Genomic DNA, 23,209 nt, shown 5'->3' on the forward strand with positions numbered 1-23,209 from the left:
TCTCACATCTCCAGGGCTTAAAAATTCGAATTGGAAGGTAAAATGTACATGGATCACAGTATTCAGTTCAGGGTGATATATGAGTCTAGTATGTAGTTATTGAAGCTACTCCGTACAGTCATTTTTGTCATATCTGGAGAGATGGCCACAGGGGTGGAAAGTGCTGACTTGTGTGTGTGGATATGCCCGTGGACCTGACTAGTGAGTTAGTGATGCATAAGGGTCCACGGGTTGTTAATAATATATTAATAATCCATTCTAAGGTCATACAGGGATGTGATGGCGTTTAATAGAATCTGAGGGTATATTGATGCCTCTGATACTCCAAGGCTCTATAGCATACCTTGGCAGTCTTGACACTTTTGCTCTATATTCAACAACCCCTTCGCCACCTCCTCCGTATCAGCAAGAAAATGGTCTTGGTCACCCTCAAAGTCAGAGTCCGTCCAAACAAATGTTGTCTTGAGAAATCTGGCCACAGCCAGATGTCCATTGGCTCTAGCCAAAATCACAGCTCGAACAAATTGACCTCTACCTTCACCTTCCACCGAAACCCCCTCATTCAGAAGAAGTTGTAAGCAGTCAACACGGCCCCATTCAGCCGCACCTTCCAGTGCTGTTCTTCCATTTATTGGAGCTCTCGGTGTGTTCACATCTGCGTCTGCATCCAACAGCCTACGCGCAATGCCAATATAACCTTGGATAACAGCAAATTGTAAAGCTGTAGCTCCACCATTGTGAGCAGGCGCTTGGTTGACATCCGCACCTTCTCGCAGAAACAGATCGACAAGACCCAAGTCACCTTGTTTCACCGCTAACTGCAAGGCTGTAGCACCATGGAAGGGACTAGGTGGACTGTTCACGTTTGCCCCAACTTGGAGCAAAAATATAACGAGCTTTTTGTTTCCAGATTTGATTGCAAGATGCAAAGGACATTCGTCTTGAGCGTTCAAAGGGTTCAGTGGAGGATTGACATTCGCGTGAGCTCTCACCAGCATTTCTGTAATGTCTGTATCTTTGAACTGCACCGCGATCTGCAATGCAGTCTTTCCATAGTGACATATTGCTGGGCTGTTGACGTCTCCCCCAGCAGCAAGGAGCATTTCAATATGCTTCATATTTCCACACTTGACTGCCCGCTGTAAGCCAGTGAGATGGCCACCACTGGAACGATTCGGATCTAGTCCGGCAGAAACTAAATTCTGCAACAGTCGAGTATTGCCTTCTTCTAAAGCAATCTCCAAAGGATACGCAGATATTAAAATCCCTCTGACGAAACTGAGTTGGTGTACATCCCCACCGGCGGCCAGCAGTTCTTTGGCAAGCTCATGTTCTCCGTATTGTAAGCTGGTTGCGAAAGCACGACCCATTTCACGTTTTGTCCAGTCTCCGCATGCAAGTAGACTTCGCGCTATAGATTGTTCGTTGTGGATGGCTGCCAATTCAAGCACTGATTGCGGATCTGATAGCACAAGACTCCATTGCTCAGGATTCGAAAACACATTGTTCTTCCAGGCTCCTATTCTGAGGTAATAAGGCCGTATCATGGGAATCCCATTAGGTTTGATGTCAGCGTTGAGAAGAAGATGGATAATTTCAGAGTTTTTGGATAACAGAGCTAATCCAACTGCAGTAGGAGCCGATAGAGAGGAACGGGGGAACATGGCAAGGAAAGAGTGAAGAACATTGGCATCATTCATTACTGAGGCTCTCCATGCAATTGCGGTGATCTCTGCTTCACCAAGACAGGCGCCTCGTTGAACAAGAATTTCAGCTAGACGAAGATTTCCTCGGCACAGGGCTGCCTCTAGCAGAGTTTTGCAGAGATACTCTGGTGTTTCAAATTGCGGAAAAACTGCAGGCTGTGTTTGATCGACCCCCCACTCGAGCAGAAACATTGTCAAGTCGTCATTTTGCGCAAGTATTGCAGATACAAGAATAGTGTAGCCATCTGCATATAAAACCGCATGTAGAAGTCCGACGTCGAGCAGAAACATCGCGGTCTCAACATTAGCAATAAATCTTATAGCGCAACCGACAACTGTGGTTCCAGCTGCTTGAAGCAAAGATATTATTTTCTGATCTCCATTTCTGATAGCGAGCACAAGGGCATTATGTCCGTATTTGGAATCATAAGTGGTTACCCGGGGGCCAAAACTGAGCAATAGAGACACAGACTCCGCATCACGACGTATCACGGCATCAAACAGCTGAAGAGTGCTAAAGTCTTCCATCGCCTGTTGACTCGCTCTCCCACCCTCGGCTAGCAAAGTCCGACACAACCTGATGCGGCCTGTCGTGCGATCATCTCTTGTCAAAGCCCTTTCAAAGAGTGATTTTCCAATGCTCTCCTGTGGCGCTATGAACGCGTCTGCGAGAGAGACATTAGATCCCGCCCCAAGAAGGAGGGTGACAATATTGTTGTTTCCCCCGTGGACTGCCAGTACTAGAGGTGGAACACAAAGACCAGATTTGGACTCTATATTGACTTCTGCGTGGGCCTCGAGGAGTATTCGTACCAATTCATCATTTCCACTTGCAACTGCTAAGCCTATTAAAGTCGTTCCGAGACCGTTGAACTGGTCGTGAGACTGAATAGGCTGTATCGCATTGATGTTGGCTTTTCGTGCCAGTAGTTTCTCCGTCACATCAATTCGTTTAAGTGCGGTCACCAGAATCGTGCCTTCGGGAAACATATGGTCTACAAGACACTTTGGACCAGCTAGCAGAAGACAGTGAACAACTCTGAAATCACAATTCCCCTCCACGGCATAATGTAAGGACTTTGCCGTGATATGGGCACCGTTCAATGCGAGAACTCCTACCATGTGACTATTGGAGCGCTTCACAGCAATGTCGAGTGCGGATTCCCCGTTGTTACAAAGATCGATAGTAGCCCTATGCTTCAGTAATAAGCGGGAAATATGTATGGCCGTTCCACCAGATTTCATAGCCATATATCCGAGGGGTGTGGCAGTTTTCATAGGAGAGCGTTTGACATCGGTGATGAGTGTGTCAGGATCCATGCCGGCCTCCAGCATCAACTGTGTGGTTTTAATGTCAAGACATTTAATTGCACTGCTAAAGAGACTTTCTGCAATTGCCCCAGCTGACATGTCATGTTTCCTAGATAGCAAATGGCGTAATCTCACAATGTTGTCGAGTCCTGACATGCGAAAGATCTTCAACATGAATTTCTCTTCGCCATAAATGTGAGACCTGGAATTTCTTGCGTCTCGCATAGCAATTTTGTTAGACAGAAGATAGAGAGCTATTCGAATAAAGTTCCTTATCTTCGAGTCACTGCCGCTGGAAAGCTCCTGGGAGGTAGCAGCGTGCTGGCCATCGTATTCCTCGGGCATTACAATGCTCAATGCGGTAGCCATTCGGGAGCCACCTCGTAGCATTTTTTGACTCCGTGGTGCTACCCAGGCAAACACCGAGTCTAAAGTGGAAAACCAATCCTTCTCAGCAGAGTGACTAGGACGAGTCATACCCGGAGAAGCGGAGATATCTATCTCTGATTGGGAATAAAAAAGTCCTAAATCTGGCGTAAGTCTTGAGTAGACAAGAATCTAAAGGGCCATCATTTCAAAACCATGCCCACCTTTAGCCTTGTCTGCAAACGCAGATTGTGAGAACTTGAACCAGGGGAGGTTCGAAGGCCATTGTAGCTGCAACGCAGACGGTGCTGGGGAGTAGACCAGAACACCTTCTGGCATTTTAGGAGAAGTCCCTATACCGCGTTAGATGACTGCGAGCCCACTTCTACTCCCTGTCCAGGGGGACTTACTTGAAATGACCTTCTCCATTTCTTTCTGCATTGTTGTTTGAAAGGCCTGCCGACCAAGCTCACGCTTAACTCTCTTGGGTTCGAAGAGAACTCCATTGATATAAACTTCGGTATCTGCACCTCGTTTTTTCAGGTTCTGATCAAGGATCTTCCACTTCTTGGATCCCATGTGGTACTTTTTGAGTCCCCACTTCGCGAATTTCGTTTCATATTGGCTCTTGCTATACAACTGTTATTCAAGGCAAGTACATCAAAGTGATAGATCTTGGGAAAATATACATACCTTCTGCAAAACTCGTGTACCGCTCCCATGGTCTGAATCACCTCCTTCAGAGATTTGTCTTGGTGGATATAGAGGCGCTCGATTTCAGCCTTGTGGGCCTCCCAATCTAGGTTCGCCATGGTTGTTCACGTATAGTTCTGAAGAAATATAAAAGATTATTGATCCAATATATGTAGAAAGGTACAAGAGAAAAGGCACTGAAAGATCTTACTCGGGCAGTAGACATTATATAAAGATTAGCGGTCGGAGGTGAGGCTTAGCCATTACCATGCGCCACTACTTTGCACCCTGCTTAACAACGCTCGCCGGGTGCAAGATGGGCGATTTGACATTGAATCCGTTGATCCTTCAGATATTTAATCCTCTCATTCCCCAGGGAAAATCCCCAACATAAACCTTCACTTCATTAATATTCCCTTGAAGCAATTCCACATTGACCATTTCTATACAGTTTCCGAGCATCACATAAACCTCTCATGATGGCCTGGTCTCCAGATGAAACCTTTTCAGACAATTCATGCCTCTTCAATGAGCGATCCTGGGAAACTGGGTATCTCGATGAGCTCAATGGTCTCAATGAACGCCCTTTTTCGTACTCGCAATACTCCTTTCATGCTGCGAACCCAAGCATGCTTCACTCAACCCAAGGCCATGAAGCAGGGGCTAGTAATGTCAATTGCACCTCGCAATACTCCGTCGCACAGGGTGGCGCCGTGACTAGCCAGTTCATGGGCTACAGCACCCCTATGCCTGGTCAACCCACGCCTATATCTGCTCAGCCTGCTCATGCCATGCAAAGCCCACCACAATGCATTCCCAATCGTGACGCCCGGGTCAGAAACCAGAGATCTCGAGTCTGTCCTATGCCTCACAAGGCCAAGTAAGTTTCGATAATGAACCATGTCGGATACTTCCTTCATTCTCTAACAGTTACTTCTTCCAGAGCGTCCGCGGAGCCGTTTCAATGCAAATGGAAGGACTGTCGATCCACACAATCGTTTGGTCGGTTAAATGTCCTTTGGCGACATATCGAGACACAGCATCTCTTTCCTGGTGCTTACAAGTGTCACCGAGAAGGGTGCGGTAGATCCTTCAACCGGAAGGACAATTTGGGAGAGCATGCTCTCCGAGTTCATGGGGAAAGAAAGGTCTGAGTGTAGGCCGTGCTAGACTTCGCCAGGGTGTCATGACAGTTTCAGAGTCTCGCACCACGATGGCTGATCAACAATTACCACCTTAGAGACTGGGGTGTGAGTACAGCTAGGTGGGAAGAAGGGGAATAATTTTTATTAGCGAAACAATATCATTCTAAAGATATAAATCATAGACACTTACGAGAAATGACAACTCAAATAGCCAGATAACCTTTGACAGGGTAAAGGATCCATGCTAAGTAAAGGAATATGCAAAGTCTAGAGGGAAGATACAATGGAATATTCACACAAGTGTATGTATTAAAGATCGCTAATGAACTGCAATAAGAACAACTCTGAGCCTTCCCCATGAGAGTAGTGGTTCTGCTTTTTTTCTTTCTTTTCTGCTTGTTCTTTATTTACAACCTTGACTATCTTCGTGACTGACTGGTCAACTCAATTTTTCTCCATAATATCCTTAAGTACATCAAACAATTCACCGGTCTGCTTCTCATTGCCGAGCTATATTGTATCATTTAATGTTAGTATCACGAGACAAGAAATGAGAAGAGTTTGGAAACTTACCCGGAGAAGAAGGCTCACAACTTTCTCGTCTTCGTTGCTGGCGAGATAGATATCCCGAGTGGTCGGGCGAGAACCCTTGGCATCACCAAAGGGCATGGTATGCCAAACCGCACTGTTCAACATGACACGCAAGGCACCATCGGCGCGCATGATAATGCGAGCGGATTTCTTTCCATTGGACTCCGTCTTGAGATTGAGTTTGAAGGTGCCGGTACCACGCTCCTTCCATTTTTTGTCGTCAAAGTAGTACAACTTGCCCTTGGCTGCGAATTCGGTGCTCTCGTTTTCTTCGCCGGTTTCAACTGGGGGTTCACGTTCGAATGAGTCACGGGCCATATGTGGGATCCAGGGGGGAGGTAGAGGCAGGAAGGGGTCCATACCAGGTTGTGCGTGGAAACGCCTGTCGGTCTTCTCGGCAACAAAGGTGCCATCATCGGGTTCACCGACTTCTCCGTTGTCACATTCCTCGTTGTCTGATTGATCTGCACCGAGGGTCTTGTCAAAGCCAACGGGGGAATTGGGGGATGCAAAACTGGTTAGTTTACCAGCTGTTCCAGAGAAACTGGTGGGGGCGTTGGCAGATGCAAAACTGGTCAGTTTACCGGCCGTTCCAGAGAAAGCAGTGGGGGCGTTGGGAGACGCGAAGCTGGTGAGTTTACCAGAGGTAGCAGGGAAAGCGCTACCAAAGGCAGAGAAGCCGGATCCGAGGGCACCGAAACCAGTAGTCGAGGCACCGCTGGTTGCAAAAGGCGAAGCATCAGAGGTCGATTTAGCTCCAGGCATTGCGAAGGGTGAAGGCGCAGCAGAAGCCTTTCCGAATGCACTCGCGGTGAAAGTCTAGAAGCAAGTGTTAGTGGAAGATGGAAAAAGAAAAGCTGGGGAAGTTGAGGGAGCAAACTCACCTGGTCCACCTTAGCCTTGCGCTCCTCCGAATTGTCGCGGGGTCTCTTCTTCTCGGGTTGTCCTTCGGCAGTAGATTTTTCGTCTGAAGTTGTCCCAGTTAAGCCGGGTGCGGGGTCAGTCGCAGTGTGGGAATTCTTCGAGGCATCATTCTCAAGTTGTTCTCGGCTCCGTTTCTTCTTGAGGGTTTGTGAAGACTCATCCTCGTTTCCGTCGGCGGTCGTTTCAAGTCTCTGTGGGGATTGAGAGTCGTTAGAATCAATGATTTCAACCACGGGGTTAGGGTAAGTGGGATTCGTTGGACTGTATGGCTCAGGAGATGGGGAGGACGGGTATTCAGGTGAACGGTAGTCAGGTAGAGAATCTTCAGATGAAGAATCCCCAATTGACTCAGGCTCTTCATAAATGTGGAATGAAGGGTCATCATGTATGTAGGATTCAGGTGAACGGTGTCCATGGAAAGGCTCCCCAAGAGAAGGGTGCTCAGATGAAGGGTGCTCAGATGAAGGGTGCTCAGATGAAGAGTGCTCAGATGAAGGGTGCGCAGATAAAGGGTGTCCAGGGGAAAGGTGTCCAGGGAAAGAGTGTCCAGGGGAAGAGTGTCCAGGGGAAAGGTTTCCAGATGGAGGAATAGGCTTTGGAGAAGGAATGGTAATATGGATTTTGGAGGATTCGCCTTCAGCGGATCTCGAAGTCGGGGAAGCCAAGGGGACCACTCCGGCTGTCACCTTGATACCAACCTCAGCAGGAATGGTCAAATGGCTAATTTGCTCGGATCCAGCAATTGAGACCTTGATCTCGAGGTCCAGGGGAAACTGGACCTTGGTCTCGGGGATATGGCTCATGATCGGGTTGTGGGACAGAGGTGTATTGTGAACTGAAGTGTTCGCAGGTGCTTTGGGCAGCACGACGTCACTCACATCTTGGGTAGTGGCATCTTTGGGGATTCCAGCGTGATTGGGGTTGTTGTCCGGGGTGCACTCTCGGGATCGCTTGGTTGGGGGTGTATCGTTGGCCCCATCTGTGTTGTCGAAAGAGCGCTTTCGGTTTGCACGGGCAGAACCGTCTTTTTCACCCACAGAGTCAAGGTTGGTCTCCTTGAGCTGTTGTCGCACAGGGCGTTCGCCGCTGTCGTTGTCGGAAGGAGGCGACTGCGCGGTTACTGTCAAGACGATATTGTCAGATCACATGAACGTTGGAGAAAGTCGTGTAGCAGTAAGGGGATTGTAGATATAAAGGAAATCTGTAGGGCAAAACAAAGACGGATCACTAGATCAAAGCGCACCTCTGTGGTCCATTTTCAGTTGCTCTGCTTCCAGAGCTTTGAAGTTGTCAGCGAAACTGCCCAACTATGTGGGGGATTTGAGGCTATGCGCCCAAGCAATGATGACATACCACCTGCCGAGGAGTTCTGCTCACGGGAAGCAGAAGCCATGGCGTCGCGTCCGAAGGACAAACTTGTCAAAGATATTGGGTGTTCAAGTTACCCAGTCGAAATTGAGTTGGGCGGAGCTTCCAACAGATTAACGATAACCGCGGATAAACAGATCGGATCGATTGGAACCAGCCGAATCGACGAAGAATGGAAGATTTGGAACTTTGCGACTTTGCGAAGAGAAGAACAAGAGGATGGAAGGGGGAAAAGGTGAAAAGGTGAGAGAAGGAGGAAAAGATAGCTTGCCGGTTCTTATAACTTGACCGCCGGGTGCGGGGCCCAACAAACGGGGTGCTCTGAATAGCAAAGCGTCAATGGAAAATGGGAACAAAGCATATTCATCTAAAGAATAACAATCATCTATTGTTGCCTAAGGGTACCTCGGCAGATACAATTTGCATAAATTCAATTCAATGCCTGGATATACCGGTATCCGCGCTATTCTAATACAATCAATCCAATGTTCCTATTGAGATTCATTGCGCCGATGCCCATCAGAGGCATGTGACAGCGCATTGTCTCAACTATTGAGCACAATATCACAATAGAGAGCCTTTAACTGATGAAGCAGAGGCACCCGATCGCAATGTAGAACACAAACAGTGGGTACACTGCGATTCCGACTCGGTTCCGTACCACTCCCGAGCCTCCTAGGATGCTTACTCCAGCTGCTAAAGACCATGCGACTAACACAAGATATACTGGTATCCGTGCGATGGTAGGAAGTCCCAGTGCACTCAGCATTGCGGCAATGACTAGGGGGAATAGCGTATAACCGATGATGCAAATCGACTGGAAGAAAGAACTAACAGGCCGGAATGTTAGTAAACTGCAATATTGGGGGATCATTCATACAACACTTACATCTTGCCACCAAGGAGCTTGATCTGAAGAGTCACAGCTGCTTCTCCGATCCAGACAAGACAGAAGACACCCGAGAAAACCACCGACGATTGATCACCCTTTGCGACTGACAAGAACAAACTCAAGACCAGGCAAAAGACAAGCGGTCCCCTAAAGTAAACCCCGTGTTAGCTTCTACACGGATTTTTCGTGTGTAGGGCTAGCTTACCAGAGATCCCAGTCCCGCAACCCATCGCTCATGCCACCCTGCAGGACCACGTCGGCATCCGGCCAGCGTCCAACGAGTCCTCGAATGTTACCACCAAATCCAGACACTCCACCTTGCTCAGAATCAGCGGTACCACCGCCTCCGCGCTGCATAATTCCTCCGAGCAAGTATTTCGGCCAAAGCACCTGGCGCATCTTCTCCCACACGGCAATCAAGTCGCGTGACAATGTCTCCCAAACACTCTCGTCGATGGTATTTTGCGTCGCACGGCGATCCTCACCACCCATAGAGGATGCTAAGTAGTTGCCGTAGCCAGAGGCATTGCCGCGGTTGCTCGAGCTGGATTCGATGTTGCCTCGCAGAGGGGCCGTGTCGGTGTCGCGCAGGGGGTCGTCAGCGTCGACGGCTAGAATCACACCGAATTAGGATGTTGTTGATACGCTGGTAGTCCAGAGGGGCAAATAAAAGTACTCACCATCATCGGCTTCGATCAAATCATCACCAAGGAGAGAGTCGTCATCATGGGGTTCATCATGGGGATGGCCTCGGTGTACGGTAGCCATGGTTCGCGTGGTATGGTCGTGATGGTCGAAAGACTAGCGCAAGAATGGCACTTCCTTTAGTTTTAGTCCTCTCAGAGGCGAAGTCGACAGGAAATGTCAAAGTAATCGAGGAGTATGAAGGTCGAGTTGGCCAAAGCTGTCCCGGAAAGGCTAGAGTGGCATTACGTACTGGGTCACGGGTAATGTTACCAGGCACGTTCTGTTTCACCTTTCACCTCTACGCATCTCTTGCATACATGTATGTTGTATGCATATTAATTCTAAATCAATTTAATAATCTTCTATCTTCATAAATTGAATCATCATGAGATCTCATTAATTTGATCAATTTTCCACGGTATCCTCAACATATGGCTCCTCCTCCTGATACACATCGTACTTGTACTTGCTTCCAATGTGATCAGCCCTGAGTTCTTTCTGTCCCTTGCCAAAGACCTTCTCACGAGCTGTGAGAGATGCCTCTGAAGGGTCTGGGAGCTCAGGATAAAGACCGCGTCGCCTTAGCTCAGGGATAAGTAGGTCAACCACCTCCTCAAAAGTGCCAGGCGTGGTAACATAAGCAAGATTGAACCCATCGAGGTCAGCCTCTTGGATCCAACGCTCCATCTCATCCGCAACGGTAGCAGGACTTCCAATGGCCACCGGGCCAAGACCACCGATTGCAGCCCTCTCAGCAACCACGCGAGGCGTCCAGCGCGGGATTTCCTTGCTAGTCGTGGTTAACGAGTCAAGTAGGCTAGTGACTTTGTTTGCCTCCAACGAGTCAGAAGCCGTGATCTCTTGGTCCAGTGGGATTTTGGAAATATCAATGCCCGTCCATCCGCTGAAAAGAACCAGTCCTCCAATCACCGAGGCGTATTTCTTCAGTTCCTCATACTTCTCCCACGCCTCTTCGTCGGTATTGCCTACAATGGGCGTGAAGGTACCAAAGAACTTGATTGACTGTGGATCACGGCCTCTTTCTGCGGCTAGCTTGCGGATATTTGCGATCTTCGGCTTCAACACCTCTGGCGAATGGGAAGAGACAAAGATTGCCTCGGCGTGTGTCGAAGCAAATTCCGAACCTGCAGGTGAAGTTCCTGCCTGGAAAAGGAACGGTGTCCGCTGCGGAGACGGGTCGACGATGTGTCGTGTGCTCAATGAGAAGTACTTGCCCTTGTGGTTGATCTGGCGGACTTTCTCCGGGTCTATGTACGTGTCTGCTTCAGGGTCGGGCGACAAGGCATCAGGAGCCCAGGAACCCTCCCACAATCTATACGCAACAACCGCCGAGTCAGTCTTCAAAAATATCACCCTAACCGAGCTTTGGACATGCAACTCACTTATAGAGCACCTTCAAATACTCATCTGCCTGGCGGTACCGTTCGTCATGCTCAATTGGAGTATCCACACCAATGGCTTTGAAAGCTGCTTTCTTATATGAGGTCACGATGTTCCAACCCAGTCGGCCATTGGTCAAATGGTCCAAAGTTGAAAAGCGCTTAGCCAGCAAAAAGGGCTGCTCAAATGAAGTCGAGGCCGTGATGCCAAACGCCAGATTCTTTGTCACTGCAGCCATTGCCGAAATTGGCTAACCAAAAGTCAGACTCTGATCGGAACATTTTGTTATTGACACTCACGATAGTAGGATCTGTCACAGGCCATTGTGCCGCACGCCGAATACACTCGTCCAGTTTGCCCTCATAGGTATCATGACCTCCAGTTGTATCTGCCAGGAACAACGCGTTGATTCCACCGCGCTCCAACAGCTTCGCCAACTCTATCCAGTACCCGAGTGTTCGCTTGGTCGCAGACTTGTCTTTGGGGTTCTATGCAGCTGTCAGCATTCTGGCCCCTCGACTTCAATTCCTATACCACTAACCTTCCATTGTCCAGGGGACAAGTGTCCCACAGTTGACATATCAAAAGCATTAAGCAAGATGTGTTTCTTGCCAGCACTGGCGGAGCCATTCTGGCTAGTAGCTGCACTGTCTCCCATGGTGCGCAGTTTTCAAGACAAAAAGATGCTTCCTTTCGAGCCTTACTTGCGCAAGTGCGAAACAGATCTGGCGATGGTCTATAAGAGTGACACAGCCCCTCATGTCCCAAATCAACAAAGACCGGAAGGACGGCTTTGCCCAAGTGTACTACCCCCGCACCATCCCACCTCGGAATTCGTCTATCGTATACGTATCTCGCGCCATCAACAATGCGAAAGAGGGGAACGGCAAACTTCCGAGCCCTGTCGGGTGAATTCTTAGAACTGCATATGGCGTGCCGTAGATCAAACATTCGCCATCATCCCCACAGTAATCACAGTATTATCTTGTGGATATATTTAACCTCCGAACGCTAAGGCCGGTATAAGTCTATGACAATCTATCGGACCATTTTTCTAGCCTGTTATTGGGATGGATTTCATCATCGGCTGTCAGATTGCGTGACACTTGCCTCATCAAGAACCCGATTTCGCAGATTATTACATACTATACTCCTTTGGATTGATCTTTATTATCTAAAATAGAGGATAGAACTTTGGAAATGACAGGATAATAATAATGAGGTTTAAATGTCTTATCACTTGGCAGTTTATATAGCGGAACATTTAGAAAAGCTCGGCAGTTTTCCAGCAAAAAGGTCCATTGACAGTATAGTATACCTAGGTAGATCTTACAAGCTGACAACGACACCAAAACTTTTAGAATCTTAATTATTGTTTCATGTTAGAAGTAGAGAATGTACCAAATGGTATTATGTACATAGTGCAAATATTCAACGCCATCTATAACCCCCAATGTGTGATATACAAACATAATACAATCGAGACCTCACTCGGTCTCATCGTGGCAAAGACCACGAATATGAGTAAGCCTCAATATGTGTTTCTCACGAGGAAAACTCCTCCTTCTGATCTAAACTTCCTTGGTTCCGAGGGTTGCGAGCCTCCCACTGGAACTTTTTGATGCGTTCCCGCGCCTCCTCCTTCTGCTCAATCGTCGGGTATACCTTCTTTTGCTTGAAAGCCGCAATGACATCCTTATCAGAATACTTCTTCAGCATCTTCGAGTCAGCGTTAAGGGCCTCGCGCTCGACCTTCGAAACATAAGCCTTATAATCAAGCTTCAGGGTATCGTCAACCACCAGACGAATCCGCGACATGATCTTCACAGCCGCGGGACCGGCGACAGAATCCGAAAGTGTGTTCTGGAGGGCACTCCAACGAGTCTTCGACTCGGGTTTGCCGTTCTCCATTGCCTCGTGCAGCTGGAGGATATATGGCCGTAAGGTAGCGATAGCAACTAGGCGCAGCTTCGCTTGTAGCTTCCGGCCCATCTCGTGCAGTTTAGTGGTTTTAGTTGATGTGGAATCTTCTGTGTCAAGTCCTCTGAGGTACAAAAGGGTGGATGGCTTAGAGGAAAGAATCTGGATGGTTTCCAGATAGCCTTCGAGGATGCGAATGTCAGGTAGGATCAATGCTTTGTCCATCAAACCGACCAGCTCATTTGCGTGGTTGAGAACTGAGTGGTTGCGACGATCACGGCGGCAGACACTGAGAGCGACGTGGAATGCTGTTCCGGTTGCTTGGCCGGAGGGGACCATTTGATCACGCATGGTGTTGACTGTGAGTTTGCTGGAGCGAGAGATGCGGAGGAGGCGGAAATATTGTATGTAGGTGAAGGTATCGGGGTCAATGCGGTATTCGTGGTCTTCCAAAGTCAAATGTTTCCAGTATGCCTGTCCACCCTCGGATCCTTGGGTCATGGTGAAACAAGCATTCAGGATAAGAGTCAGTTCCTTGCTGTTTGGGTCAAGGAATGATAGCTCCTCCGCCTGGGGAACGACAGGTTTGAAGAGTTCTGTGAAGTCTTCCTCTTCCTCCTCTTCGACTTCTTCCTCTTTCTCCATCTCCAATTCTTCCACTTCTTCTCTCAAGTCTTGCTCAAGTTCCACGGCCGGTTCCAAACTTTGGATTGGTCGATTGTTTTCGTCTACAAACGGAACATCTTCCATTTTTGATTGCCGCGTAGCCTCTGAGACTTCAAGCGCTTGAGTTTGCTCGGGGGTGATCCTGCGGCGGGTCGTCTTTTCGTTCTCGGTGGGTCGCTTTTGCAGTATGGGGATCCCCATGGTTTGCTTGTACAATTCCATGACATTGTAACAGTCAATATCACTACCGCCTTCCAAAAGCAAGCTGGCCATGCCATTAACAAGTTCGTTGTCAATTTTCAAGGTCTGGTTCTTCCAACGCCAGATGACATCGGCCCAAATTCGCTTGCCTTCGGTAATAACCTGGGCCTTCCGTTCGAGAATCTTTTCAATCTCATCAGGAGACATTTTCTCTATATCTCTGCGAGCCGCGAATTGGACAGCGTTCAAGATAATGGTGTATGTGGTAGCATCCGGGGCACCGGGTCCCTCTTCGGGTAATTCACCAGCAATTTTCCACAGACGGTCCATATCCCAATGACGATGGCAGACTGTAAGCATAGCGTTGGTGTGTATAATATCAAGCTTGACTCCGGAGTTCGGTGAACCAATCGAGCGGTAGACAGAGGCGGCAGTTTTGGCGACACCCAATGACCTCGGGGCTGAGCTGAAACCCTTCAACATGATCGTATAAGTTCTGGGAGTTGGTCTCCTGCCACGCTTTTTCATCTGCGAGAGAAAATCTGTCAGCATACAAGTCCAAACCTCAATCTCGGGCAACCACCTGAATGGTAGCACCGCAGAATGACAAAACTCACATCATTGTAGAACTTGAACGCAGCTTGCGGGTGGTTTTGATCCATGCAATATTGCAGGAGATGATTCCAGGCAACATCACATCTCAATCCCTGCTTTGTTCCAGCGCGAACCAAGGCCGCCGCCAGGGCCGGATTGCCACTGTGTAAAATGCGCGCGACGCGATCCGCCATTTTGCGGGGGTCATTCAACCATTTCAACTCCTCGTTGATGATCTTCGGTGTGAGTTTAGGCATTCCTCTAGGCGGACCACGAAAACTGGTATTCTCGGGAACCTCGCCATCGGCGGAATCGGCCTCAATCTCAGCCTCAACATCCTGTTCTTTGGATGCCTGCTCCTCAGGCACATCGTTCTCCTGCGCCTCGCTTTCACCATCCTGGTAATCATATGGATCATTCTCCAATTCCTCGGTTTCAGCGGCCTCGGGATCCAGAGCCTTACTTGCTGAAGATTCAAGCTGACTGTTGTACTGCCCAGTCAACGAACCCGACGCAATAGCCATCAACATATCATGACTCTCCCTAGTCTTGACATCCTGAACCTTCCGCCTATTGTCATGCCGACGTTTAAAATGTTTCTCGCCAACATGTCCTATGCGGCGAGCATCGCGGCCTTTGTCGGAAGATCGGTTGTAGGAGGGAGGAGAGGAGGAGGAGGTATATTGGCGGTAGTTACTCGACGCGATCCATGTCTGTGGTAGTCGTTGGGATGCAGTAGTAGCACGGTATTGCTGCGCGGTAAGAAGTCGGCTGCGCAAAGCTCTGTTCACGAGCGACCCCGGAAACCGGAATGTCATGACCGGATTACTGTGATCTCCAGGCGTTCAGCTTGTGTCCTACACAATGCTAGAAGGGAGACACGAATTCAACAAGGGCGAAGTGGCAAAATGGAAAAATGGAAAAACAAGATGAACAGATTGTTATTTCTTCATTGCATGTTGGAGACGGACCGCAAAACAATTTCGCAGATTGTCCGGGCGCTAGTTCATATCGGTCTAGGCTTGGTGCCTGTATATCCAGGCAGTAATATCTTCTGCCTGAGGCATTACAACTCATTGATACCTCAGGTTCGCCGACATCCAACTAGACTGCAAGTGGTTTAGTTCCCATTCCTTCCACCCATGTTCCCTGCGGGCCTGACGGGAGCGCTAGAGCACATTTCCCAGAGTCTTCTGTGCGTTTTAAGTATTTTACTAGTGTACTAGTTTCCTTGGGGTATCTGGATCTGCGTTACACCCGTGGACTTAGCCCATGCACTGATCCGTGGATGAAGATGTACATTTCCTACTTTAAATCAACCCACATCGAAGTGGATGTAAAGCTTCATATAAAAACTACATCACTTTCTCTGTCTCATAGATTTTCTATTATTAGATCCATAATGTCTAGCCGAAGCCACAGGGTTCAGAGCCTTCATTGTACCCAAGCATGTTATATTCCCATTATTCAATCCAAGTATACCTATGTACCTACATAAACGAGATCTAAAAATCCAAGACCCTGTATAGCTACATAGTAGGTATATCTCATTTACCATTCACCCGTATACCCATGCAGATCAATCCCTACATCCTACCTATCTAGCGTCCTCCCTAGCCCAACCAGACTATACTTTCGTACTACCCAGAGTAGCACACGACACTAGTCCGAAGCTAAGGAACACCCCAGTGGGTTACAAAGAGAAACAGACTAAGCACTAAGCAATGTGACATATGTGCGGGCAGCTAGACAGGAAGAGGAATCAAGCTAGAAACGATTAGGAATAACTCTAAAAAGGAAAATTACCACTCTCCCCACGATGATATCGGTGGCTGATACTAACGTCCCCAACCACGTGGAGACACCTTACACTTTTACACTTTACTGTACTAGCTTCCCTGTCTTATGTACGCTGTACAGCCCACATATACATAGGGCTTGCGCTTTGTCTTATTTGGTCCTAGTCAGGTACTCACATCGCATACATGTATGTACCTTGTGCAGTAGTGTAGTTGCCGGTGCGTACGTACGCACATCAAACGGCTTTCAATGCATGGTATTGTGCTCGGTCCACGTAAGTGCCGGTACTACTTAGTGCTGATTTTGGTTAGGCGTGGCTTAGCTGAAAACGGATACAAATCTTGATTTGTTGCTACGATACTGAGGTCTGTTTTGATTCCCTCTGGCTCGGCTATCTATGCCTTTTTTGATGACATGCTTCAGTCAGGCTAGCGCATAGTACAGAGGAAGGTACCTCCATGCTTTTTCTTTTTCTTCTCTTTTAGGTCATGATTGCACTAGCTTGTATTTGGCGGATTCCACTTCCGTACCTTCTTACTTACATATCACTGAAAATGTGTCCTCCTTTGCATACCCAGTGTTTAGGCATATAGTACACCACATTAACAAGAGAATGAGAATTCCCAACTAACCCGCATGCAGATAATGCACTAAAGATTGAAATGAATAAAGAAAAATGAATAATACACATAATCAGATTCGAACATAAGTCCGTGGAGCATAATGTACGTTATAGAAAGAAAAGAGAGGAGAGAAGGGAACACAATTTGCACGTAGCAAAGTTTAACACAAGGTAGGAGGAAAACGAGAAACAGGTAAGACTAAAACAAAGAACCCCCAGGAGAACGATTTTGGGAGAATGCTGTCGATAATGAACAGATGCAAATAATCCGCCAACCCATCCTTGAAGCCACGACCCCAGCAAACAGGCAAACAAGGATAAGACATACACCACTTTCTGCATCGAATTTCAAGTAGGAAACAGAACAGAGAGAGGATGCAAAAGGGCAGCACACCCTCTCAGCTCGATGCACTCTAACACAAAAAAGGATGACAGGTATAGAACAAAGCTGGAAAAGCCACTCTTAGACAGATTAGGAATAAAAGCCGCAGAGGTTGGTATCATAGCACGAAGGACTTGAGAGCGGAAGTGATGTGGTGTGTTGAGGGGAAGGAAATGGGAATCGAAATCCAGGACGAGAACATTAGTCAAGGACAGGGGATATCGTGATAAGAAAGAAAAAAATCAAATGCATTTCCGTCCGTGTAGGTCCATAGCGGAAGAGGTGATTATGCGGGGGGAAAGATTATTGCGGATAGTTGGATTGAGTCTCTGGAAGCCGTAGCGAATTTATGGATCAGCTGACAGGTCGGGCGAGGATGACTTTGTCGAAAGAGAAGTCCAGAGAGTCGATCCGGGTATGGAGAGAAAAAAGCGGCGACATTACTCACGTTGCGGGTACACAGGTCCGCTCTGGTAGGGAGAGTGAGGGTAGTTGGGAGGGTAGGCCATCTGTGCATTGTTCTGATAGACCATTCCACCGCCAGGAGGACCACCGTACTGGCTGGGGACCTGGCTATCCGCGGGCTGGTATCCGATCGGAGGGAGTTGAGGGCGGACTCCACTGGCGTAGGCAGGTGGCTGGCCGTGGGATGGGTCAGAAGGATTGGGAGGTTCGACCTGGTTGGCCTGGGCGGCCTGAGCGGCAGCACGCTCACGCTCCTCAATGGCCTTACGCTGAGCCTCTTCCTCCTTCTTGCGAGCCTTCCATTCCTTGCGGATTTCCTTGAATTCTAGAAGAGAGAAGTCAGCAGTGAACTTGGGTAGTAATCACCAGTTTCCAAAATAGGAATAGCATGGGCTAAGTTTGGTAGCGAGGGGACGGCGGAAAGGGATAAGAGGCAAGCTTAACCTCCACGCCGTCGGCCACGCTACTGCGGGCCCCGCGACATCTAGTGTAACTCACTAGCGTCCGAGGGCCGGCGCTAACCCGATCCAGCCATTTGCGACAAAAGATTCAAGATCTCCGTCGCATTGGCCCCCAAACATCTAAAAACAAAGAAAATGAGATGGACCTACCCTCAGGGGTGCGTTTCGCGCCGTGCGATTGCATAGTCACGTGTGCATTCAAATGGTTTAGAGTACCATATGCTTTCTCACATCCGTTCCATCCACACTTATACATGCGCTCAATTTCCTCATAACGACGACGGGGACGCTTATGCTGCTGTGCGCCAGGAATTGGGACAAATGAGTAGACCTAGATGAAAGTAAACCGTGAATCAGCTTTGATCAAACCCAATGAATTCCCAATCATATTTCCCCCAAAAAAGGGAAGCGGTTGAGGGGCAGAGCACGCTGTTTTTGACGATCCCTGCGACGGTGACCTACGAACCGCATAACCAACCCCCAGAGGCATCCAAGACAAACAATGGTTGAACAAAGTGAAAAGCCTTCAGAAATACCCCCAGGAATCATCAAAAACATACCTTTGGAGCGCGTGACCCTGGCAGGGCAGGTACAGGAGAGGTGGAACCAACCGTTGTGGCCGGGGAAGCATAAGGTCCCGGCAATCCATGATGCTGTTGTCCATAGCTGTGAGGCCAATCTGGACGCGCGTACATGTGCTGAGGGGGAGGGGGGTGACCCTGGTACTGCGCCATCTCATGCCCCTGAGGCTGATAAGGAGAGTAGGGAGGAGGGTAGGTGGGGCTGTTGGCCGGAAGCGAAGGATCTATAGGAACGGGCGCGTCAGACTTTGAGTGCGGACTGCGCGGGCCCGTAGGCAAGGTGTTGATGAACGGACTTGTTGCTTGAGCCATACCTGCCGCACCACCGGGTTGGGAGTTGGGTGCGTAGGACTGGGGAGGACGGTGAAGATAGTCCTGGTAGGCAGGCGAGCGGGCGGTCGGCGGAGGGTTCAGACCGTAATCCGACTGAGGGGTGTTGGCCGATGGAATATTAGGTCGAACCTCCGGCTGCGGTGTATACTGCGGCGTAGGGCGGACCTCGGGTTGCGGGGTGTAGTGAGCAGCAGCAGCAGAATTTTGGTCTGCAGGTTTTTGTTCAGAGGGTGCGTCGATGACGGTGTTTGGGTGGTGCGAACCTGGCTGTGCGTACTCAGAAGCGGGCCGGTTGTCCATAAAAGAGAGGATTCGCGCGCAAGGATGCCGACGAATCTAGGAAGGAATAGTTTTCTGCGTTGGATCTGTGTCAAGACGCGTCAACATAACAATGGGTGGAAAAAAAAAGTCGGGGAAATTGATGAGTCGGTCCGACACGTTCCAAGCAAGGGGACGGGGGCACTAGGTTGCCACGTTGGGATCGTGGCTGACCTTCTCCAGATCTAGGATATTCTTTAACGTACCTTTTTTTCCGTTCAATTCCCAGGGAATTGATATAATGTGAAGTTGAGTCGCGAAACACTGATCGAACAGGTTTGCGCACAGATGCTTTTGAGATAAGAGATCTGGGAGGGGGAAGAAAGAGAAGAAGAATATAGGATATTTTCAATTCACAACATTCAAGATATTGTAAATTGGGGATTGAAAGCGCGTAGCTTCAAAAAGATAGAAAAAAGAAAAAGCAAAAAAAAAGAATGGAGGTTGATACCAAGATGCTTAGATGCTTAATCTTTAGTTCGGACGAGGATGCCTTGCAGGTGGCGGTAAGCACGAGGCACCGGGAAAAATAGCCACGGGGGGGGGGAAATAACTAAGAGACTAGTCAAAGAAAAAGTCAGGAGTCAACGCGACTTTGGAGCAGCCTAAAAGGTAAGACGATTTCAGACGATTAGGAGAAAGGAAAAGTAGTCCTCGTGGGATCCGAGGATGTTGTGGATCCTCTAGGTGGACCACGTAATTTTGGTTGGCGATATCGTTGGTCATGCGAAAATTACATCTGCATTCTTTTTTGGGGATTTTCTTTTTCTTTTTTCTTTTTCTTTTTAGCTTTTGGTTTTTGGTTTTTGGTTTTATATATTCAATATACATTGGAAATAGATTCAATAGAACCTTGGAAACACCTGGGCAGTCTCACCTTGTATGTATCCCCTCTCCATATACGGAGTTTATACAGAGTACTCCGTCTATAGACAGGGGATAATACACAGTACACTATAAATACAAAGAATTCCGAGGAGAAACCTTTAAACATTTGAATATATGTATATCAGAAAGAGGGGATAAAAATGAAATTAATAAATCATTTACTTTCTCTGATCTCGGACCATTCCCTTTTTCCACACAATACTCCGACAGTTAACTGGTTTGGCCCCCTTTCCCCTCAGTGTCGTTACCGGCTAAGCTTTCCATGTCCGTGTGATAACACTTTTTTTTTTTTTTTTTTTTTCGGTTTTCGGGTTTTGAAAGAAAAGAGAAAAAAAAAAAAGCGGAACCATCCAGGGGAGAGAGGTGGCAACCCATTTCTCAACTTCTTCTATCATTAATAAATAATTATTGCTGGATGGGAATATCATAAAAAATGATGTATACAGGTGTTGTTGTTTTTTGCTAAGGACTACTGGTTAGGTTCCCAACTGGAGGCCTCTTAGTCTACCCGCAACTCGGGTGCGTCGAAAGGGAGAACCTAGCGTATATGGCCCGTGGGTACTAACCAAGATGTCAGGAGCCAGGGCTTTTGAGGTGGGCACTAGGAAATGGCGTGCCCGAGGAACCTCAACCGACAGATGGAACCGATTCTAAAAGGGGTATAGAGGGGAGGGGGAAAGGTGCTAGGACACTTACCTAGGTAGACGTAGGGGAAGGGAACTAAGGTAGAAAAGGGAGTAGCGCAGGTCGGGGGAAGAAGAAGCGATGGGACTCGGGAAGACCAGGGCTAGTGTGGACGACCAAAGGCACCAAAGGTAGGCACTCGGTCCCTATTTCACCAATAGGAGAAAAATAGTGGGGTCCCTGGTGGAGAAATGGAGAAGCTCGGTGGATAGCCCTGACTGGTTTCGGTCTAGCGTCAAAGTCTGATGCAAAGGTTCAAAGCCGAGGGCGGTTGAAGCCGGTGATAGCTTCTTTTCCTGAAAAGGAGGTTCAGTGTTGCACTTTGATTACAGGTATTCAGTACTCCATACATATGCATACTTCGGTGTAGAACCCTAGTACATGATCCATGTACTCGTAGAACGTACATGAGGATGCTTAGGAAATACCCATGACAGAGGGTATACCACCTTTAGACAACGGCTATGTTCTATCACACCTTAATCACCTTAATCACAGGCTAGTCATGTTAGCGTTCTGCAATCAAACCAGTTGAGTCATGGCAAGAATACATATCTGGTCGCGTAACCGTTACGATACCTACAGACGCGTGAGTGGAGACCGTGGAATAACAACAACAACACCCCCCCCCCCCCCCCGGTGATCGGAGCCTATCTCCTGATATCTGGACGTGTCTGAGAAATATTACGTCTTCAAGTTCAAATGGTTAATGGTTCAATTCTAGATGCAAGTTCCGATTCCTATTTCGATCTTCAATCCCATCTTGCCTACATACCTACATCGGTATTAGGTACTGACTCGGACGTTTTATCTAATTGATAACCGTTTCTATATATGTGATAATTATAGTACAAAAAAGCACATACCACACCAATCTCCGTACCAAGAAAAGAGGAGAAAGGGGGCCATCATTTTTTTAGCGGCATTTCCGTGGGACGAGCCCACTATCACCGCCAATTGGTCAAACCGATCAAATTGCGAGCGGAGTACTAGTACTCGGCGGCTCTCCGGTACGATCAGTGTATGCTCAGTGCTCAATCCATAGTGGAGGACAGTATAATCCTTACAGTAATTACATGCCCTTGGTACCCCGTTATTCGTGATTCGTTATTCGCGTTAATATTCTGTTAATAATTCACATTTCAGCCTCCCAATTAGAGAAAGTGGGGGATCAAAAAACCATTCCGTCCTCCGTTCCGTACATCTTTTGTTGTATGTTGCATGTACGGAGTACTCCGTACCCTCCAAACCCCCCACCCTGGATAAATAGGAGTCTGATAGGAAGAACACGGGAAAAACCAGGGAGAAAATGTTCAAGATGCAAGGCTCTCAGCTCTTCAATTGATGATTGGCGTTTTCAGGGGGCCCGGATCTCACCCCGCAGGCGCGGAACTTGTTCCTCCACTGCCGGTGAGGAAAAAGCAAGTGAATGGTCTTGGATTTTAGGATTTTAGATAATTTTTAATAGGTTTTACTTGTTTTACTTGTTTTACTTGTTTTGGGTTATGTTTCGTGACTTTATTCTTCACAGGATCATTTATATCTGACACGCCCTAACGAGTCATGTACTAACTACAGAGTACAAAGTATTGTCTTCCAAAGTACGGAGTACCAAGTACCTTGTTATTAGGGATAAATAATGATCCATTAACTTAACCGGTGGACGAATGGACAGATATAAATCAAATCGACACCGACAATCTCCAAACGATATAACGGTGGGACCAGACGGCGGACTCCGCGCGGACAACACACCAGTTTCCAGTGTCTGGTGCGGGATATCCGGTGTCGAGGGCATAACGGGATGATCAATATCAAATTCATATGGCGCGTCAATCATTGGACGCCGCAGCCGCTCTGTATCCAGTCATGCTGTACTCCGTACACTCCGTAGAACATATGCGTACGGAGGTCAATAATACCTTGGCCTGCCGCGACTTCGGACGATCAACCTGAAAGCCCTGACTGTCCCCAATTTTCATGTCCTAGTTGCATTTCCCAAAGCTCCAGAACTGCATATTTATCTATCGAGAGGATTTCTTACGCTTCCTTTTCTTTTCTTTTCTGGTTTTTGGTTTTGTTTTTTTTTCCTGGTCATATTCATATGATAGTGTAATATAAAGCGCCTTTCGCGGCTGTGGCTTATTGTTTTGAGTTGGACAGTAAGAAGAGAGAAATCAAAAAAGAAAGAATACTTCTCAGAATTAAAT

General features: G+C 47.9%; 8 protein-coding genes across 8 annotated transcripts; 1 reads left to right on the forward strand and 7 right to left on the reverse strand.

The window, feature by feature from the left end:
* Positions 1–332: 332 nt before the first annotated feature.
* Positions 333–3,407, reverse strand: N7455_005337 (ankyrin repeat domain-containing protein; the record flags this gene model as incomplete). The annotated part of the gene is made up of 1 exon (XM_065605012.1): positions 333–3,407. The coding sequence occupies one exon, from the start codon at positions 3,405–3,407 to the stop codon at positions 333–335; it is 3,075 nt and encodes a 1,024-aa protein (XP_065461912.1).
* A 168-nt stretch (positions 3,408–3,575) lies between these two features.
* N7455_005338 (Clr5 domain-containing protein) lies at positions 3,576–4,195 on the reverse strand (the record flags this gene model as incomplete). The annotated part of the gene is made up of 3 exons (XM_040955519.2): positions 3,576–3,736; positions 3,794–4,014; positions 4,077–4,195. 3 exons carry the CDS (start codon positions 4,193–4,195, stop codon positions 3,576–3,578), a joined length of 501 nt encoding a protein of 166 aa, XP_040814208.2.
* A 321-nt stretch (positions 4,196–4,516) lies between these two features.
* N7455_005339 (uncharacterized protein) lies at positions 4,517–5,230 on the forward strand (the record flags this gene model as incomplete). Its single annotated transcript, XM_040955382.2, has 2 exons — positions 4,517–4,956; positions 5,020–5,230. Exons 1-2 carry the CDS (start codon positions 4,553–4,555, stop codon positions 5,228–5,230), a joined length of 615 nt encoding a protein of 204 aa, XP_040814148.2. The 5' UTR covers positions 4,517–4,552.
* Positions 5,231–5,665: 435 nt separating this feature from the next.
* On the reverse strand, positions 5,666–8,129 carry N7455_005340 (uncharacterized protein; the record flags this gene model as incomplete). Its single annotated transcript, XM_065605013.1, has 6 exons — positions 5,666–5,731; positions 5,795–6,096; positions 6,175–6,631; positions 6,697–7,856; positions 7,980–8,015; positions 8,090–8,129. 6 exons carry the CDS (start codon positions 8,127–8,129, stop codon positions 5,666–5,668), a joined length of 2,061 nt encoding a protein of 686 aa, XP_065461913.1.
* Positions 8,130–8,684: 555 nt separating this feature from the next.
* On the reverse strand, positions 8,685–9,764 carry N7455_005341 (Yip1 domain protein; the record flags this gene model as incomplete). The annotated part of the gene is made up of 4 exons (XM_040955426.2): positions 8,685–8,934; positions 8,994–9,143; positions 9,202–9,607; positions 9,677–9,764. The coding sequence occupies 4 exons, from the start codon at positions 9,762–9,764 to the stop codon at positions 8,685–8,687; spliced, it is 894 nt and encodes a 297-aa protein (XP_040814230.1).
* A 247-nt stretch (positions 9,765–10,011) lies between these two features.
* Positions 10,012–12,101, reverse strand: N7455_005342 (xenobiotic compound monooxygenase, DszA family). The gene is made up of 4 exons (XM_040955337.2): positions 11,626–12,101; positions 11,384–11,572; positions 11,087–11,334; positions 10,012–11,016 (listed from the first exon to the last, which is right to left on the reverse strand). Exons 1-4 carry the CDS (start codon positions 11,740–11,742, stop codon positions 10,089–10,091), a joined length of 1,482 nt encoding a protein of 493 aa, XP_040814196.2. The 5' UTR covers positions 11,743–12,101; the 3' UTR covers positions 10,012–10,088.
* Positions 12,102–12,629: 528 nt separating this feature from the next.
* On the reverse strand, positions 12,630–15,283 carry N7455_005343 (pentatricopeptide repeat-containing protein; the record flags this gene model as incomplete). Its single annotated transcript, XM_040955443.2, has 2 exons — positions 12,630–14,399; positions 14,489–15,283. The coding sequence occupies 2 exons, from the start codon at positions 15,281–15,283 to the stop codon at positions 12,630–12,632; spliced, it is 2,565 nt and encodes an 854-aa protein (XP_040814084.2).
* A 2,289-nt stretch (positions 15,284–17,572) lies between these two features.
* On the reverse strand, positions 17,573–19,409 carry N7455_005344 (putative C2H2 transcription factor (Con7); the record flags this gene model as incomplete). The annotated part of the gene is made up of 6 exons (XM_065605014.1): positions 17,573–17,598; positions 17,718–18,059; positions 18,346–18,526; positions 18,807–19,000; positions 19,073–19,318; positions 19,373–19,409. 6 exons carry the CDS (start codon positions 19,407–19,409, stop codon positions 17,573–17,575), a joined length of 1,026 nt encoding a protein of 341 aa, XP_065461914.1.
* Positions 19,410–23,209: the final 3,800 nt, after the last annotated feature.

Source organism: Penicillium solitum (genome assembly GCF_028829755.1).
Source record: "Penicillium solitum strain IBT 25940 chromosome Unknown utg000003l_segment0_segment0, whole genome shotgun sequence".
Classification (NCBI taxonomy): domain Eukaryota; kingdom Fungi; phylum Ascomycota; class Eurotiomycetes; order Eurotiales; family Aspergillaceae; genus Penicillium; species Penicillium solitum.